The sequence below is a fragment of the Biomphalaria glabrata genome, chromosome 3 (genome assembly GCF_947242115.1).
Source record: "Biomphalaria glabrata chromosome 3, xgBioGlab47.1, whole genome shotgun sequence".
NCBI classification, from domain to species: domain Eukaryota; kingdom Metazoa; phylum Mollusca; class Gastropoda; family Planorbidae; genus Biomphalaria; species Biomphalaria glabrata.
Window position 1 is genome coordinate 18,085,797 of NC_074713.1, and position 19,453 is coordinate 18,105,249.

General features: G+C 31.6%; 2 protein-coding genes across 3 annotated transcripts; one reads left to right on the forward strand and one right to left on the reverse strand.

Moving 5' to 3' along the window:
• Positions 1–809: 809 nt before the first annotated feature.
• On the reverse strand, positions 810–9,146 carry LOC106057055 (protein FAM161A-like). Of its 2 annotated transcripts, none has more exons than XM_013214096.2 (5): positions 7,431–9,143; positions 6,564–6,639; positions 3,708–3,872; positions 3,471–3,570; positions 810–3,209 (listed from the first exon to the last, which is right to left on the reverse strand). In XM_013214096.2, exons 1-5 carry the CDS (start codon positions 9,118–9,120, stop codon positions 3,006–3,008), a joined length of 2,235 nt encoding a protein of 744 aa, XP_013069550.2. In that variant the 5' UTR covers positions 9,121–9,143; the 3' UTR covers positions 810–3,005. The 2 variants fall into 2 exon arrangements, with proteins under 2 accessions (XP_013069550.2, XP_055879791.1); XM_056023816.1 differs by having other exon boundaries at positions 3,069–3,209; positions 3,471–3,566; positions 7,431–9,146.
• A 235-nt stretch (positions 9,147–9,381) lies between these two features.
• LOC106057054 (ubiquinone biosynthesis monooxygenase COQ6, mitochondrial-like) lies at positions 9,382–18,184 on the forward strand. The gene is made up of 12 exons (XM_013214095.2): positions 9,382–9,597; positions 11,705–11,839; positions 11,972–12,030; positions 12,161–12,421; positions 12,545–12,652; positions 13,068–13,130; positions 13,336–13,443; positions 13,950–14,028; positions 14,140–14,266; positions 14,636–14,751; positions 17,724–17,890; positions 18,032–18,184. The coding sequence occupies exons 1-12, from the start codon at positions 9,414–9,416 to the stop codon at positions 18,059–18,061; spliced, it is 1,437 nt and encodes a 478-aa protein (XP_013069549.1). The 5' UTR covers positions 9,382–9,413; the 3' UTR covers positions 18,062–18,184.
• Positions 18,185–19,453: the final 1,269 nt, after the last annotated feature.

A 19,453-nucleotide genomic window follows, 5' to 3' on the forward strand; every position in this document is an offset into this window, starting at 1 on the left:
CTGCTGTACATAAGGAAAAAAAAGTTTCCAATATGCTCTAGGTATACCTTGGCGCTTTATCATGAGAGCCAATGGTGCTAATTTTTTTTTTAAACAGAATCCACTAACAAAGCTTTGGTGAATCCAAGATACATACAACTATTAATAAGGAACCAACCATGATGCAACTAGATGTTTCAATATGATAATGGCAGAAAAACAAATTCATTTATCCTGTTAATAACAATTACAAGGCTTCAGTGTTATTTCATTTTATGCCTGAATATTTGACAATTCTCAAAATTCAGAGACCTGATCATAACATATTTATAATCACTGTGTAAACAAATGAATTTGATATTTTCTGACTTAAATTCATACTGTCTGTTGGATCTAATCAATATTTATACCCATCCTAACGAAGAATAACTGTTTGTAATGGTGCATCAAGATCATCTAAGTTTGGGTTCCCAGGTTCCTTAAAACACAGCAGAAGTAGCTTACAACTTGTTAGACATCTCATTGTACCATCACATTGCTTGGTGCGCTACTATTTTTAAGCTATGACAATTAAGTTAGGTAATAAAGTGTAGCAGTCTTAATTTTTTTCTTTAAAGATTTTTCATAGAAAGCAAAGACTATGACTGCTTAAGTGGGTAGAGATAGATAGATATTTCTTGAAGGATTTAGGATGGGCATAATATGGCCTAAAATGTACGAAATAAAAAAAACTCTTTTTTTTTTTTTTAATTAAAAACTAACATTCCACAAAAGACAACAGACACAACAGACTACTCTCAAAACCAGGGCAGTGACAAAAACTAACAAAATATTGAAAAAATATTTTACTATTGGATGCAAAATAAAAAAAAAAACAGGCAGCTGGAGCTATTGAATATAGTTTGTTCAATATTTGGAAAATTCAAGAACAGTTTACCAAGTTCTCTTTGGCTGGCTCTCAACATTTTATCTAGATCTACCCAAGATAATTCAAAAGAGTAAATACTGGGTGAAGAGCTGTAATAAAAGGGTACAAGCCATTTTAACATTGTTTAAAAATTGTTTTGTGTTTAGGAGAAACAGAGAAAATCATTTTCAAATAACAAGTTGTACTTTGAGTATTATAAAAAACAAACTTTGTACTACTGTTACTATTTTACCTGCTAAATATCATTTAATTTCTCATTAAAAACTGATTATAAGAATCTAATCAAAATACATTTTTTTAAAATAATGAGAACTACTTTAAAAAATATGATCTGTTTAAGAATGTATTTGATAAACTGTCAAAGAATTTATTACAAAGACAAATAAATATAATTTTAATCTTAAGAAAGATACCTTGTTAGTTGTTTTTTTTTTTATTTGTTATATTTTACTTACAAATATCTTTCTACTTTGGACATTTTAAAGTTTGCCTGAAATAGTTTTATTCTGTGGAATCCCAAAGCATTCAATATAACACTTATGCAGAATAGAAACGAACAAAATTATATTCTGCTTTGCCTGGATTTTTTTAAAAGTGACAATAGCTTTGATTTATTTTATACTTTTTTTTTTTTCGTTCTTTCAATTCACTTGAATCAAAGATTTTTGTTAAATACATACTTTTAAGCATATTTTTAATAGTCAAAGCAGAATTAGGAAATTTATCATATACTGGTAAAAGTAATAGTTTTGTAGCATATAAATGTTTATTTTTCTTGTTATGAAAGCATTTTATCTGAGTTTTAAACATAAAATTAACTGTAAAAATGTTTTTTTTTTAAATCTCAAAATAGAATCCTACTCAACAATTGCCCAAGTAATTGGGTATTTAAAAAAAATAAATAAAAATGCACTGGCAAAAAGAAACAAATAATGTATTTTTGCTAAATAATATATATTTATACAATTATTTATCACAGCAATTATATGCCACCAATTCAAATATTGAGTGATTTAAAACAAAATTAATAATGTACTACTAAGCAATGATAATGCCAACATTCTGCTCACCAGACTTAGCCAAATTGATTATATGTTAGAAAAAAGGAAATTCTAATTTATATATTTCATAAAATAATTAGGTTAAATATCTTTCATTCACAAATGGTAATACAACTAGTTAGCTGATTAAAAAAAACCCTCAAAATTACCAAGGCAAATTACAATGAAAAATATTAATTACAACATTGCCTTATCCTTATCTGAAATATAGAGGAAAAAGTATGCATGTATCAAATCTATATTTATTTGAAAAGATAACTAATATATCACTGTTACTTAGTATTATATCTGGTCCATAAACACCTATTCTTCTTCTTCTAGCCAACTTTATTGCTGCTGAACTGTGAACTCTTTTGTAGACTGTGCCAAGGAAAAATAGTGTGCTGTTTTAAACATAAACACCTATATACTAACACTATTAGAATGAAAGTATTTTTTTTTTTAACTTATGCTAAAAGAAATTTGGCTTCAAATATTATAAATATTAATCTAAATGTTTTAAGGATAAATAAGTCTTATAGAATTAACAGATTTGTTTGGCATAAACAATAATGTGACTAAGAAGGTCATTCAAATATACTAACTGTTCACTTTTTCAAAATCAGAGATAATTTCAAAAAAAAACATCATCAATAATGTTTTTATTAACTATTAAGATTCTCATTGGTTTAAAATTTTGTGGATATGTCAATTATTAAATCAACAGATCAAACATTAATATATTTTAATTGTTAACATAGTAACCCGAACATGACTTTGGCAATAGTGAAATGACTATAGCAATAATAAAAAAAAAAAAAGATATACATTAACTAGAAAAGTATCTAAAGTGGCATGAGAAACTAAAATCACAGTTTAGATAAATCTCAAACTACGTAACAACTAAAAAAAAAAAAAAGTAACATTTTTATTTTTTTTACATGCATATTATGTACAATAATTTAAACATTATAATAAAGCTATGATATAGTAGAATACATGTATGTAGAGTTATAGTAAGTTAAAGAATATCTTGTTCATTTTAAAAGGTCTGTCTTCTATTCTTCATCTGAAGTGACCTTAGTATAAGTTATGTCAGACTGATTGGTGCACCCAAAGTCTCTGTCAGTATCATTGAAGCTAGCATCTAAATTATGACCTGGGCTTGAGGGTTCTCTGAAACTTGATAGTTGTCTATCATTCAATCCAGCACTCTTAAGTACCTTACTGAACTTATTTTCTGCATCTTTCTTTGCTTTTTCCTGTTCAAAAACAAGAATGAATATTTTAATTTTTATCATCTCTACACATTACCTGTTTATTGAAAATTGTCAAAATGTCACGATTTGATACCCTTTTCCTTTTTTTAAAAAATTTATGTTGTGTACAAATTTTTGTTGTCATAAATTTAAAACGTATAATAAAAAGTAAATATAATGAATACTGTATTGGTCAAAAGATTCAGCTTAACTAATTTAGTAATAATACAGATTTTCCAACTGTTAAAAGTTTAGTTTACTTACTGCCATGTATTTCTCAACCAAAAGTGGTGATTTCTCAATTTTGTGCTTCATCTCCTCGATTTCTCTTTGGTAAGCTTCCTGTCGAATTCTATCTTCCTGTCTAGGGAGGAAAAGTATACAAATAAAGATTTATTTGTCAATTGCTCTATTTTATTAATGGAGTTGTCTAGACAATAGTTCCCATAAATCATGTCAATGAATTTCTAAAATATTTTAAAATATTTTGAACAAACATGCCTTTTTTTCTTTAATCTTTCAGCTATGGAGTCTCTAGGATTAGGAATATCATTAGCATTTGTTTTTTCTTTTAAATATTGCCTCAGCTTGGACTCTCTAGCTTTCCTTCTCTTTTCTGCTTCTTCCTCCTCAGCTAGGCGATGATTTATTCTTTCTTGTTCCTTTCTAAAAGAAAAAGAATATTTGAAGCTTATTTAATATTAAAATACTGAATATAAATTTATAAATATAAATCAGTGAAAGTATGTGGGAAAACATAGCCAAAGACTGGAGTGCATGGAGACAGACTGTGCGTGCTGGGACAACCCTTGCTGAGAACAAAAGAATTGAAGCGGCTTTAATCAAGAGGGAAAAAAAGAAAGCTGCCCTGTCTGCTAGCCCTAAATCAGAGGCATACACATGTACGAATTGTGGCAAAGTCTGCCGTTCTAGAATTGGCTTGATTAGCCACACCAGATTCTGCCCCGTCTCAAGATTAAGCCAAAACCAGTGACTCACTTGGGCGCATCCATTGCCTTTCGAGACAAAAGGAGCCATATATATAGAATATAAATTTAATTTTAAAAGCTAGAAATCCTTTAAAAGTGGAGAGCAAATGTTAAAATTTAGAAGACCATAGTGAAGTCTCTAGATTGTGCAGAACATATTCTTAGACTCCCATCATGCAGGCTAAATTGTCAGTATTGCTTATTTTACATGTTTTAGACATTGAAGATTATTACATCTAGCCCAAACCTCATGTGGGAGAACTACAAATAGCTTTGGCAGGGTTCAAATCTGAAACCACCCAGACTGTCCCAAGCTCATACATAACAAAGCAGCCATGCTTGGCTGGCACTAGGAGGGATTGCATTTAGAAATAAATGTTATGTTAAGCTGTCAGCAATTAATCCATTAGGCAGCTTTTAATATCAGCATTGAGAATAAGTAAACTGAGAGTTATTTTTTTAAACATAAAAAATAGGAATTTATTATTTATACAGAAATATATGAAGATTAATATTGATAAAGCTAGGTTTGCCTTTTCAACTCTTCAAACTATCTGGCGCTCTAAGGCATTATCTCTACACAACAAGATATGAATCTATAATACAAACGTTAAGTCTGTCCTTATATACGGTTCAGAAACTTGGAGAGTCACTAAAATAAATATGGAAAAGCACCAGAACTTTGTTAACAGATGCCTACGCCGGATATTAGGAATTAGGTGGCCAGAAAAGATAACTACTATCAATTTGTGGGAGAGAACTAGACAAAATCCCATAGCCCAAGACATCACAAAACGAAAATGGAGCTGGATAGGACACACCCTGCGAAAACCAGCTACCAATGTTGCAAGGCAGGCACTTGACTGGAACCCACAAGGAAAGAGGAAAGTGGGAAGACCCAAACAAACCTGGAAGAGGTCAGTCATCAGTGAAGCTGAGGGTACTAGAATGACATGGGAGCAGATGAAGAAAGCTGCTCAGAACCGAGTTCGGTGGAGAGGTGTGGTTGGGGCCCTATGCTCCCCTGGGAGTGCACAGGATTAAGTAAGTAAGTAAGTAATATTGATAAAAATAGCCAACACTTAGCCTATGCGTTTTAGCACTACATTCATATTATTAAGTTGTTGATGACATAGATTTCTGTTTACAATCTCAAAAAAATATTAATATGAATAAGACTGTTTATTATTTATACAAAGGAAATTCTGTTATAAATAAACAAAAGCAGCTAAATTTATTTCATTTCCTAATAATCTTAAAAACGACTAATTGCTAATATTTGCTGACAACTGTGCCCTAAATGCCTGTTCTGAAAATGATCTGCAGAGCATCGTCAGTGACTTTTCAAGAGCATGCTCCAACTTAGGCATTACACAAAAAAGACAAGTCTTATATCTGCCTGCTCCTGGGAAAGCCTACTCCTATCCAAGCATCAAGATAAATGGACACGATATAAATGCAGTGGGCAGATTCACATATCTTGGCAGCACACTCTTCAGAAACGGAAAGATCAATAATGAAATCGACCTGCGTATCGCCAAGGCCAGTGCATCCTATGGCAGACTGTCTAAAAATGTCTGGAACAGACGAGGTATCACCACAAATACAAAGCTAGGGATCTATCGAGCTGTCATCCTCCCTACATTTCTCTATCCCTCAGAAAGGTGGACAGTGTACAGAAAACATGCAAAGAAACTGAACCACTTCCACATGACATGTCTGAGAAAAATACTGAATTTCTAATGGCAAGAAAAAATACCAGATACTGAAGTCCTTTCAAGAGCGGATCTGCAAAGCATCCACACAATCCTGATGCAGTCCCAGCTGCGATGGGCAGGACACGTCTGCAGAATGGAAAACCGCTGCATCCCTAAACGACTCCTGTATGGCCAATTAAGGGAAGGAAAGCGCTTGCAAGGCGGACAAAGAAAACGCTTCAGGGACACCCTTAAAGCTTCAGCATAGAACCAGCCACCTGGGAAACAGAGGCACATGACAGAGCATCATGGCGTTGAGCTGTGAAAACTGGCACAAGAGAACAGCACTGGCAAAGAAAAACGCCTGAGAAGAAAAGCAAGGCCAATGACACTAGCTCCAGCTGGAATAACCTGCCCAGTGTGCAGCCGGACATTTTAGGCTCATATAGGTCTCACTAGCCACATGAGGAGGCACAAAACCCCAGTGGTGCACAGCCCTCAGCCCCCTGGATGACAAAAGTGGTCGTCATCGAACCACAATGGACGAACTATATATAGGCCTATAATTGGTAATAAAATTAATTTTATGTGTTAAATTTTTTTTTTAACTTGAATATATACGAATTGTGCAAACTCAAAATAAAAAATGCTAAAATATAGAAAATCATTACTTGGCCCTGATGGTTCTCAGATCTGCAGCTTTTGATGAAAGGGCTGGAATAGAGTCTAGAGAGTTTGAAAGTACACCTGAAAATAAATTAATAATAATAATAATAAATTAAAAACACATAGTTTATATTAATGGTACCGGGTAAATGAATACCAGTATTACCAGGTTGTCACTGACTGTTAGATCTGGATTAATATTTACTATTGTCATGAACTAAGGCATGCTCTTAAAGTTAAACATATCACGACTGGAAAGAACAATCATCTTTAACTAGCCAAAATAAATAATGCAAATTTAATGGGTCAAGTCACAACTTTTTGACTGATTGGAGAAATAAGGAAACAGTCTAAAGAATCCTTGAGAATTGATTTTTTTCTTCTTCAACTCGCCACCTTTTTGGTGATAAGCTGTAAGTTCTTTTTTCGCACAAGAAATTGATATAAAAATAAACACTAGTAGTGCATTAAAGAATGGTCAGCCAGTTTTATTGTGTTTCCATTCTGTTAGCTCATTTTACACAGCACATTGTGTTATTATTCTCTGGCTTGTTTAAGTGGATTAAAAATTTAAGTTTAATAAACTATGCAATCAAATCTACATTATGACTTATATTTTCTCATTAAATGTATGTGTTTTTACAAGCACCTCTATTTAAAGACCAATTACTATAAACTTGCAGTATAATAAGAGGTGAAGTACAGACTACAGGATAACACTTGTGACCATTATATTCTGAAAGAAAAGTAATTACACAACTAAGGAAATTTGAAAAGAAACATAAAACATGATTTAAACTCATGACCTGGATTTGGAAGCAGAAGATTTTATTATTAAACTGCCACACACCCAGATAAAGGTAATGAATTACCTAAATACTTTAGAGCACTTCTTGGGGTTGTCCTAGAAATCTGATGTGGAAAATGGTTTTCCTTTGAATTTCTCTCATCTTGATCAATGTCATTTATATTCTTTGCTTGGTGCAAATGAACTCTTTCAGTCTCAAAATTAAATGGCTCTACAACAGTTCCTTCTTTAGTTGCTTTACGTCTTGATAATTCTTTTTGAAAATCTTTATACAAAGCATCATAGTCTGGTATATTATGTGCATACCTTACTGACTTTTTCTTTGCTGCCATTTTAATTTGTTTGGCTTTTTCTTGTTTCTCTATCTCTTTCAACTTTTCCCTCTCTGCCATACTAGGTGGTAATGCTGCTTCATGAAGAAGCTCTTTGGCTCTCATTCTGACCCTGATCTTACGTAGCTCTTCTTCTTCCAAAAATTTTTCATCAATCTCAGGACTAAAGATATGTTTAGGAACAGGCTTTGCCTTAAAAGTAGTTTTAAAAACCTGTGTCCTTTTAACAGGTGCTGAATGAGCACGCTGCATTTTTTTTTCCTTTTCTCTTGTTTCAAAGTGAAATGGCTTAACCTGAGATTCAAGTAGCTCTTTGCAGTATTGTTTGACATATTGCCTTCTGCTTTCATTTTTTTCCATTATTTCTTCATATTTAGGCAAATAAACATGAGAGGGGACTGGTTGAGCTTTAAACTTTTTTTCACATTCTGCCTCTTCTTGTTTTTGCTTCTCCAGCCTTCTCTCTTCAAGCTCTTGTTGTGCTTTAGTCTTTTTCTTTTCTTTCAATGCTTCTCTAAGAGACATAGTAAACGGTTGTGGGATGGTAATTCGGTGGCGCCATTCTTTTTTTTTGTTTGAATTATCTTTGTGTCTGTGTGAAGAGAAAGAATGTCGACGTTCAGGATAATCTGAAATTTTAAAATCTTCCCACAATTTTTTTATTTTTTCCAAGCCTTGGTCTGTCTCAGTAGAAATAATGAAATTTTCATCATATTTTAGTTCCTTTGGCCTATCAAATATATTTTTCCAATCATTGTCATCGAGGCTTTGTGAGTGTCTCATGTGTGGAGCTGAGTTAGGCCTTTGCTTTTTTACATTTGTGATTGATTTCTGGGGCAGCGTTTTACTGAGAATGGGGTTATCAGAGCCAGCAATTTTAGATTTACCAGTAGGTGGTTTACTTTTGGTTACTTTAGTCACTGGAGATGTTAGTACATTAGCATTACTTACACTGAAAAATGCATTATCATTATCAACATCCCTGTCCACTCCAGATTTGTCAATTTGAAAATCAAGTGATTGACTGTTATGAATACCTTCTGTAATTATTTTTTCTTGGTATAATTTAGTATAAGCATCAAGTGTTTTCTTATTTTCTTCTTTAAGCTGCTGTAACCTAATATAAAATTCCTCTTCCTTTGAAGGAATAGACTGTCGCCAGTCAGAATGGTTTCCATCTACAAGATTTTCATTTTGTTGTTCCCCCAACAAAGAACCATTGATCATCATGTCGGTGAAACTTCTAGAATTTAATAACTTAGCTTTGTCTATTTCGTTAGAAAAATCATCAAAATTAAAAGAAACTGTTGTTTTTCTGTCGTGTAAGGTTGAACTTAGTCCTGTTTTCGGATTAAGTGGCGCTTTAATACAAGTTGAAGTAAAAGCAGAAAGACGGTGACTTGTTGACGCCATGGTTGCCATAATATACTGCACAAATAGTAACGGAGCAAAGGCTACGGGACTGATCAGATATAGATCTAGTTTCAAATATAGATTCTAGATAAAGATTTATATAGCTTCACTAAAAACGAAATCAGAATTTAAATTTAGATCTAGATCTATATATAGGTTTACAGATCTTTTCTATATAGTCAAACATTTATCTATTAGATTTTTTTTTCAATCACTAAAACAAATCAACCAACCATGATCAACTAACCGGTATTAGTTGGGTAGGGGAGATTATTCTCAAAGCTTTAAAAGCCAAAACAATCATGGCGCTAAGGGCACTTCGTAAATTAAAGTTTACTACAAGATATTCTCAGTCTATCTTAAACGCAGAAGTTTCAAAAAATAGTTTAAAATGCTTTGCAGCTTATTCTACTCAAGAAGGAGACTATGCAGATATTGTGATTTCAGGGGGTGGTATGGTGGGTGCAGCAATGGCATGTGCATTAGGTAATAGATAGATTCTTATAGATTTAATAGATCTAATTATAATAATTAAATATATTAATATTAATCATTCAATGAGGTAGTTCCTTATTTCTGACCTACTTTAACCAAAGTCACGTGATTGTTGGACAACAAAGAGGAGAATGGCCTTGTCTTCCTATATTTCCATTGCTGTTGCTCCTCTATTTTTACGAAATTTTACATTTACAAACATTTTAAAATATTCAGAGTACATCAACAAACTCCCTGAATGTTCAAATAACTTTACGAATGTTTTCATAAAGGGCCAAGAACTGTTTAAGGATAAGTTTTAAATTATCAATGATATTTGCTTTATAGTCCACAACAAGCGTCAACACATTGCCGATGATACATTCACATACAGAAGTGTAACAGAAGAAGATGTTTTTACAAACGTTCTTGTAAGATTAAAAAAAAAAGCTTGGTATAAACTACACAAAACACACACACACACAAACACACATATATATATATATATATATATATATATATATATATATATATATATATAGAGAGAGAGAGAGAGAGAGAGAGAGAGGCCTATATATGGGATAATATGCATATTAGTTGAAACATTGTTATTTTCATAAACTTCAGCTATTTTTTAACGTTATATATTTCATATTCCGGTTATTGTGTTGGATACATGATGTATTATTATGTTATTAAAAGTTCTATCATTTTTAAGAAATTCACAAAATGTTACATTAAAGTTTCAAAAATGCGTTGACGAAACAGATCTAGATCTATTTTATTACTTAGAAACCAAATTTAACAATGAAAGGGCGGGGTAAGACACATTTGGCCTGTGTAACTGTAAGAGTAGATCTAGATTTATCCTTGACTATCAGATGTGTTATTTGTTCGCTAAACAACTGAAGCCTAATACGCACAAGGAAAACACATGACGGTCTTTTTATCTTTTATAACAACTAGTCGACATATCGACTACACACTAGCCCTAGAGCTATCTGACCAATACACACTGGTCTGCTGTCCAACTTTTAGAGTTCTACTCAAGTTCAAGTTTGTTTACTTTTGGGCAGAGAGGAAAAGGGGGGGGGGATGAAAGTGTTACTTTTTTTTTCTAGGACTGGTTACCCGAACGCTAAGAACTGTAAGTGTAGTCATTCATTGTAGATCAAGAAATCTTGATCTCAGTATGGCAGATTATAGGCCAACGCTTCGGTACCTTCTATCAAAGGTTTAACTATTTCTTTTAGTTGAAACTATTAAAAAATGTATCTCTAGATTCTCCTGTTATTAACAAATTATAGTTTAGCGCTAATTAGTAAATTGAAACCACTAAATATTGACTTAAAACGCTTCAGATTCCCACTACAAACTAACTAAAACTAAGCACGGTGCGCGTTGTATACACACAACCACGTGACTAGGGGGGAATACGAAACTACCTCATTGATTGTGAGTTCTTGAGTTGAAGACTGGGTGGGCTTGTCACTAGAAAACTACTAGATCTAGTTAAAGTAGTTAATACTAGATCTAGATTCTAGATTGAGATTCTAGATTTAGACTTTTAGATCTATCAAAATCATCTTTAATCTGTATCTACTAACAAGTCTACTCTAGTAAGTCTAGTAGTAGTAGATCTACTTACTAGTTTCACTGTATGTGTGTGTGATGGCCAGTTTTTATTTTAAAAAATAAAATTAAATGATTTTTAAAAATAATTGATACTGTTAATAAACCAAAAAAAAAAAAACCCTAACAAACATTTAGGTGAGCGTTTTAGTGTAATGAGCATACATTGAGTACCTTTGCCTTTGCATCATATTCTTTGACCAAATCTTTATCCAAATAAAAAAAGATCTTATACCTAAAAATAAAAAAATTAAATTAAATCTAAACCAAGATTCATGTTATAGATATTACCATCCTCAAGAAGCACTTGAAAAGAAATGTCTCTTCTATGATTTGGCTTGGAATGTGGACTACAAATAATATATATATATATTTAAAATATAAATTTAAACTTTAGCTTTTTAATCTTAACTTCTGAAATATTTTATTTTAATTTTTACAATGTTTTCATATGCTGAGCTGTCTAAAATGTGTTTTTTTCTTGTAGCAAACAATAATCTTTTGAAAGACAAGAGAATAATATTATTAGAAATGGATCGAGATAAAGGTGACTTTGTGTTATCTGAAAAGTACAGCAACCGTACTTGTGCTCTTAGTCCAGCCACTGCTCGCTTGCTTAGTGGTAAGTATTACTAACAAACAAATAATGCATTTTTTAAACTTTATAATTAAAACTATTAATAATTGCATTTAAAAAAAACAACAAAAAAACTTGTAAACTTTTGAAGCAGCTTGAATATATCTTATTTTTAAGGTTTTGGTGCTTGGCAAGAAATACAATCACTGCGTTATCATCCTGTTTTAAGAATGCAGGTACAAAATACTAGTAGTATTCTGTTGATGAGCTTTATGTATTAGAAATGTTGGCATTAAATTTAGAAGTCCATCTAGTTGAATTTGACATACCGTGTTTTAAATACATGTATGTAATTTTGAACTACAGGTGTGGGAATCTTGTGCTGATGCCATGATTACTTTCAACAATGATGATATGACAGAAGCCCTTGCTTATATAGTGGAAAATGATATCATTTTGGCTGGCATCATGAAAGCTCTCAAAAGTTTTAAGGATCGTGTGGAAGTTCGGTATCAAGCAAAAGCCACATCTTACAGCAACATTGACAGCCAGAGTGTTTCCTCCACTAAGCTCCCTTATGTTGAAATGACCCTCAATGATGGGTCAAAACTGAGAACAAAGTTATTGGTAACTTAAATCTTTTTTTGTTTTTTTTTTTGTTTTTTGTACGACCTGTGTAAATATTTAATACAGAATTAATCCATTTCAAATATTGGTTTGTTCACTTGTATGTTGTTTCATGAATTTAAGATTGGAGCTGATGGCATGAACTCTAATGTCCGTAAGACAGCAGGTTTCCATACTATCAATAGAGATTATGGCCAGACTGCAGTTGTCGCAATATTAGAATTAGGTGATGTAAGTACTCATTAAATAATATTAGATTATATTACATACAATTATATTATTATGCTATATGGCTACAATTTGATTTCAGACTATCTTATTCATTTTAGTGGAAATTTTTTGTTTTAGTGTTAATGAGAGTACTTTTGTATAGTATAATGCTGTGAGCATAATAATTATTCATCCTTTAATGGAATAATTATTTTTATAGCCTACCATGTGCTGAACAACTAAAGAAAACAGCACACTTTTTTTTCTTGGCACAGTCTGCAAAAGAGCTCTCAGCTCATCAGCAATAAAGCTGGCTAGAAGAAGAAGAAGAAGAATAGCCTACCATCTTTGTTTTTTTGTTATAATCTAAATTCTGTAAATTAATATTGTAAAATAATTTGAAACATTAAAAAAAAATTAAATGTATTTTTCTTAGACAACACAGAATAACACAGCTTGGCAAAGATTTTTGCCTACTGGACCCATTGCTCTATTACCTGTAAGTAAGCTATATTTAGTGCTTTGAAAACAAGTCTAAAATGAAATATAGAAAATCAACATCTGACAACAAATCTATAGCTTCTTATAACTAATTGAAAAAATGAAATGTCATTTACTTAATGCAAGACAATAAATATTTTTGAGTAAACTCTAGCAGCATAGTTCACTGTCATTCATTTAATCCTCATTTTTTTGGTTTGTAGATAAGCAGCAACCTGTCATCTTTGATCTGGACTACAACAACTGAGAACTCCAAACATCTTCTAGACATACCTAGTGAGAGCTTTGTTGATGCTGTGAATGATGCTTTAGTATGTTACTCAATTCCTAGAAATGTAATATTTAATTTTAGTTTGAAAGCTTTGAAAACTCTTTTAGCCAGTGGTTTTTGAAGATCTAAGGTGCTCATGTACCTATTTCTTTCTAGATTAGAACTGAACTTTTATTTTGGCATCTATATTTTAATGTCTGCTGTTTTTGTAATAGTAGGCTAGTAGACACTAACAAACACTTTCTTATCTGTTTAAATGCTAACTTTATTCATGTTAGATCATCTATATATAGGCCTAAAAGGAATTCAATTATCCCCCTATCTGTTAATTAGCACATTCTTTCGACTTGTCAGCAATGTGGGTTACTGGGTTACAGCAACGAGACGGGCCTGACAAAACAATAACATTTACTATCACAGTTTTCTTTTGGACATATAGTTTATTGCACACTTGTTATTTTCCCTTCCTTTCTTCTTTTGTTCAAGGGCACTAAATTGCATTCTAAGATTTTGTTCTTTAATTCAGTGTATTCTTAAAACTTACAGTGGCATGAACGTGAGAAGAATCAGATTGCAGGACAAGCTCTTAGTGTATTTAGAAATTTACTACAGAATGTTTTCCCAGGTACAATTCTTAGTTTTAACATTTATTTATTATTCCTTAATATTTTTTATAATGTTCACTTTACTTTTGATTTAAATGTTTTTCAATAATAAAATACATTTGTTTTTCTAGAATCTCAAGAACAATGTCGTCAACTTCCTCCAACTGCCATAAATGTTGTAGAAAAAACAAGAGCCTCATTTCCTCTGACCTTGATTCATTCGTCACAGTATGTAAAACCTCGAGTGGTTCTTATTGGGTAAGTTGACTTAGTTTGTGGAAACTTTCTATAAAGTTTAAAAAAAAAATAATTATAAGCTACAAAGAAGTTGATACTCTATTATTAGAATATATTAGAATTAAAATGAACATTAATGTGGAGGAGTTCTTACTTGCTGGGTTTTCTTGTTGTTTTTTCAAAACAAGGTTTAAGTATGTTGCTTTTGTTTTTTTTTTTAAGCTTTTCTGGGTTCCTGACTTGAGATGTAGAGAGTGGATCTTTGTTTAGGAGGCAAAATAAAATATTTTTTTAATCATTAGGCCAGGAAACCAAACACTATCTTCATCTTCTCTATGGAAATCAGGTCTTGCATTTTTATTAAGATTCAATTGCATGTTTGTATTCCAGGGATGCTGGACATAGACTTCATCCTTTGGCAGGACAAGGGGTAAACTTAGGCTTTGGAGATGTGGAATGTTTGAATGAAATACTAACCAAAGCTGTTCAGAATGGTGCAGATCTTGGTACGTTTACAAATACTTAACATTATGGTAATATAAGTTAGAATAAGTATAAATTAAATTTTCCATTCCAGAACTATGTTCTAATGGGCAGTTCATCTATTTCTGTGGTCAGTAATTAATTAATTAATTAATTAGGGTTTCTTTTGACTTAATGATCAACTGCCTAAAGTTTCCCCATCAAATATCAGGTACTTGTTTTAAGCCATTCAGAGTTTTCTTTTTCTGTCCCAAGATCCACATGAAAAGTCACCAATGCTGACTCTTTCACAAGTTCACACCATCTCTCTTAATACGTCTGTGAAAGATTACTATTTTTTTCATCACATCCTTTTAATATTTCTTGCTTCCTTCCACTTGGTAATGCTCTTTATAGATTCTTATTGATAGTTTGTGATGTATTTAGATAATTCCAAATTAAATAAAACCCTGCCTTTGCAAAAATTAGAGCTCAAGCTTTGGAACAGAAGCTGATCACTCACCTACCTAACCAACATGCTAAAATAGTTTTGAATATAATTTCTGATAGAAATTTTTTTTTTTCTTTTAAATATCCTGAGCCTCAGTTTAAAGTGCAGTGAATTCTGTATGCTTTGTAAGTGTATTTGTTTGTAAATTGTTTGTTTGTAAATTTTTAGATTGAGAATTGAAATAATGTTTTAAACATTCCTTAGGCTTATATTTATATTGTTTTAATTTGACTTAAGTTTGGATTGTGGTAATTATTTATTAATAAGTAGAGGGGGATAAAATTATCTGGTAGGCTTCCTGAGCATGACATTTGCTTCTCTGTTTCCTAATTCTTTGACCCTCTCTGTCTGTTGTAACAAGGTCTATTCAGTGCAGACATCCCCTTAAAAAGCATCTTTCAAGTGATCTTAGCAACACTACTTCAGAACTTAAAGTTAGTTATATTTACCTGAGTATGGATTTAAGATTGCTGGCTATAGCTGTCATGCCGGCAAAATAATAATAAAAAAAAAATAACTTGCCACTAAATGCCAGTCCAACTGATTGCTGGTATTGAATTATTTTTTTCACTTGCCATAAATACAAGTTTTTCTCTATTAGATTTTGCCGGCTTTTAAACAACTAAAATTTAATAATAAGTCAAATTTAAACAGACTGGAAGCTACATTTCATAAATTATAGGTCATGAGCTAATTCTCATACTTTCACAATTTGTCAAAAACATAAACAAAACAACCCAAATCAGACTAAGTTTGATCTGCCGTTATGCAATATTCTGTAGGCTGTGGAACTTTTTTTTTTTTTTTTTCACAATTAAAACCAGACCTCGATATCTAGATTTGATCTTTAGAATTCTCCTGTCTTTTCTAATCTAGATATAGGCTTAAGACTAGTCGATTAGTGTGATTAAATTTAGATCAATATGTAGACTCTAGAGTTGTCTATAGTCAAGAAAATATCTTATCTACTTTATACTATCTAGATCTAGAGTAGAAGTACACAAGTTGAAAAATGAAACTTAGTTAAGTGACAGTAGACAGTTCAGTTGTAATACATGATACAGTATTAGACTCTAGATATAGAATATTTGAAAGTCTAAGTCTAGACTTAGTATCAAGAACCTTTAGATCTCTTGACTCTATAGCTGTGCTATAGGACTAAAAAATTAAATTTAGTGTTAGTCCGTATCTAGTCTAGACTAAATCTGGAATTATGTTGTCTAGATTGTATTATTGTATACTAGATTAGATTATAATTACATAGAGAATCTTAATTTTTTTTTTTATTAATCTAATAAATTCGATAATCTGTATTTCAAATAAACACTTGTAACTTGTAGAATTTTTATATGTTTAAAAGTCTAGTAGACTTAGATCTAAATTCTATAGATCTAGAAGTAGAAGGGCAAAGTTGGGCCCCCAAGTATCGAGCATGGCTTTATGATCACAAGTGAGTTACACTGTGAGTGACTGTGTCTGTGACTGTGTACATTTATACATTAGTACACATCACTTATCAAAAAATTATTTAGCACAATATATTTATCTTTTTATATTTCAAATAGCAACTAATCATATATATATATATATATATATATATATATATATATTCTATATCTTATTTATCATTATGCTAGAGTTTTTTTTAGAAATTAGAAGAATTAGAAGATCCAACTTCAGCTTTCTTCTAGTTAACTAAATCTAGTTCTAGTCTTGTAAGCTCTACTCTCATGGCCAATAAATACAGATATATTAGATCATTTATCTGAAAAAGAAGTAACTTTTAAAATAGTTACAACAAAATTTGATTTATAATTGAAACACAAAGTAAATGTAACCAAAATACAGAAACAATAATGAATATTGTAAATAGGAACTTGTTAGACTTAGTGTATACAAATTAATCTACTGATCGGCTTGCTGGGTCATTAGAATAGAACTAAAGAAACTATTTTGTCCCTTCTAGTAGTCTAATATTTCTGTCCTTCTTGTCACTTCTCTCAAAATTTCATGTGAAATCTTATTATCAATCACTCCATTGTTCCACTACTCTAGAGTGCCTAATCTCATCTCTTTTAAAAACCAAATAAAATTATGTCTTGAATTTTAACTAGATCTCTTGTGACCTGAAATAGTTAGTTTGTATTTCTATGATGACTAGATGTATAAGAGTGAACAATTTATACTAATATAATATGCATATAAAATATATATGAAGGGGTGAAACTTTTTTTTTGAGTTGTCAACCCCCCTTCCGTCCCTTGCAGGGTCTCTGTTGCTTACATCCATACATGTTATTATATTATGAAACAATAGTGATTAGAACATTACTAGAGAAAAAAATGATATAAAGTTGAAAGGGGATGGCTGAGGCAGCTTGTATACATATTCATAGCTAGATCATTGAGACATCTCTTTGTTGGTGGAGGCCTAGGCCTAACTAGCTTAAAATGTATTCAATGCAAATTGAAAAAATTTGTCTAATTTTTTTTTTTACCAAATCAGGATCACTAACTCACCTCCTTGAGTTTGAGACTCAGAGACAAAGGCACAATGTGCCAGTCATGGCAACTATTGATGGGCTGCAGAGACTCTACTCCACTGACTTTACTCCCCTGGTTTTGATAAGAGCTTTAGGACTTCATGCTGTTCATTCTTTGCCAGTTTTAAAAGTAAATTTATTATTATAAGTACTTGAAATAAAATATAACTAGTGGGAAATTACACTTTTCTTTTAGCATAGTTAGAAATTATAAGTTGAGAATTATTTAAACAAAACTTTTAATTAGATGTTTGATTTTATTTCTTTTCAGAAATTTATCATCAGTCGAGCCTCTGTTTAGCATTGTAGTATCAAATAACAACTTGATTTTGTTGTTGTAAGAAAATATTTGCTCAGTAACAAAACTGTATTTGAGAGATTGTAATTGAAAATTCAAGAGTAATTCCCCCCTCCCCCCCCCCCCCCCCCCATTTACTTCTTGAATCACACATGGGCTGGCAGTTAAAACAGGTTAAAACAGGATTGACAGAAATGCAGCTACCATTTTTCAGAGCGCAACACAAAACCAATGCATGTTTACTATTGACAATGTTAGAACTGTTTGTTTACCGCAGTATTTTAAAATAATTCTGAAAACAAGTGAACTGCTAACACTTAAGGATAGAATTTTAAAAACAATTGAGCTGCTGTCCTTTTGACGGACACAAACTTTTCATTTATTATTTAAAAATATTTTTTAAGGATTCTGAAACAAATAAGTAGTTTTCAGAAATAATTTGTTTTGATTTAGATCTATATAAAGTAGTATCTCAACAATTTCATTTCTGTGCTAGAATTTGCAAAGCAAATATTTTCTTAATTCCACTTATCTTATTCATGGCAAACCAGTAACACAGACTAAAAACGCAAAATACCTAGGTGTAATAATAAATGAAAAACTGTCATGGAATCCACATATTGATGAAACTACAAAAAAAATCAAAGCATTAGGATTTATTAAAAGAAATTTCTATAAATCAAATAAGAACATTAAACTAAAATGTTATTTAACTTTGGTTAGGCCAATAATAGAATATGCATCCTCCATCTGGGACCCCTCAACTCAAGAAAACATTAAGAAACTAGAACAGACACAAAATAGAGCAGTGCGATTCATAACAAACGAATATTCACATTTGACTAGAGTAACACCTTTAGTAAAATCACTAAATTTAGAAAGCCTTCAGGACAGAAGGCTCAAAAGTAAAGTAGCAATCATACATAAAACACTGAACCATAATCTTCAAATACAAAAACAAAATTTAATAAAATACTCTGAAAGACACAAAGATAAAGGCACATTCCTCGTCCCATATGCTAGGACAAATTTGTACAAATACTCCTTCTTCCCTAGTGCTATTAGAGCATGGAATGGGTTGCCTGAGCTAGCCAGGAAAACCAGTGACTTGGCAGAATTTAAGTCATTGGTTAATATGCATGACTAAATGCATGACGCGTAGGACGTAATCATCTTCTTTTTTGAAGTAACGTCTGTATTATAGAAGATAAGATAAGATAATATCATCCCCCTTTCTCTGTCTGTTTGGCAAAATGTTTGTACACAATTTCTCATAGACCCTGTCTCAAAACAAGTTGAAATTTTGCAAAATTATTTCTTTTACGACTTTTACCTGAAAAAGCAAGAATCATTTTAAAGATTAACCAATTAGTTTAATTAATTATTGGTAATTAA

Excerpts from the sequence above, each read along its gene's own strand:
- LOC106057054 (XM_013214095.2), top strand. The coding sequence starts at position 9,414 with ATGGCGCTAAGGGCACTTCGTAAATTAAAGTTTACTACAAGATATTCT. Across the intron at positions 13,444-13,949 it reads ATGCTGTGAATGATGCTTTA|TGGCATGAACGTGAGAAGAA; the intron begins GTATGTTACTCA and ends TAAAACTTACAG. Across the intron at positions 17,891-18,031 it reads ATTCTTTGCCAGTTTTAAAA|AAATTTATCATCAGTCGAGC; the intron begins GTAAATTTATTA and ends ATTTCTTTTCAG.
- LOC106057055 (XM_013214096.2), bottom strand. The coding sequence starts at position 9,120 with ATGGCAACCATGGCGTCAACAAGTCACCGTCTTTCTGCTTTTACTTCA. Across the intron at positions 3,873-6,563 it reads CTGAGAACCATCAGGGCCAA|AAAGGAACAAGAAAGAATAA; the intron begins GTAATGATTTTC and ends TTTTTCTTTTAG. Across the intron at positions 3,571-3,707 it reads GAAAGATTAAAGAAAAAAAG|ACAGGAAGATAGAATTCGAC; the intron begins GCATGTTTGTTC and ends TTTCCTCCCTAG.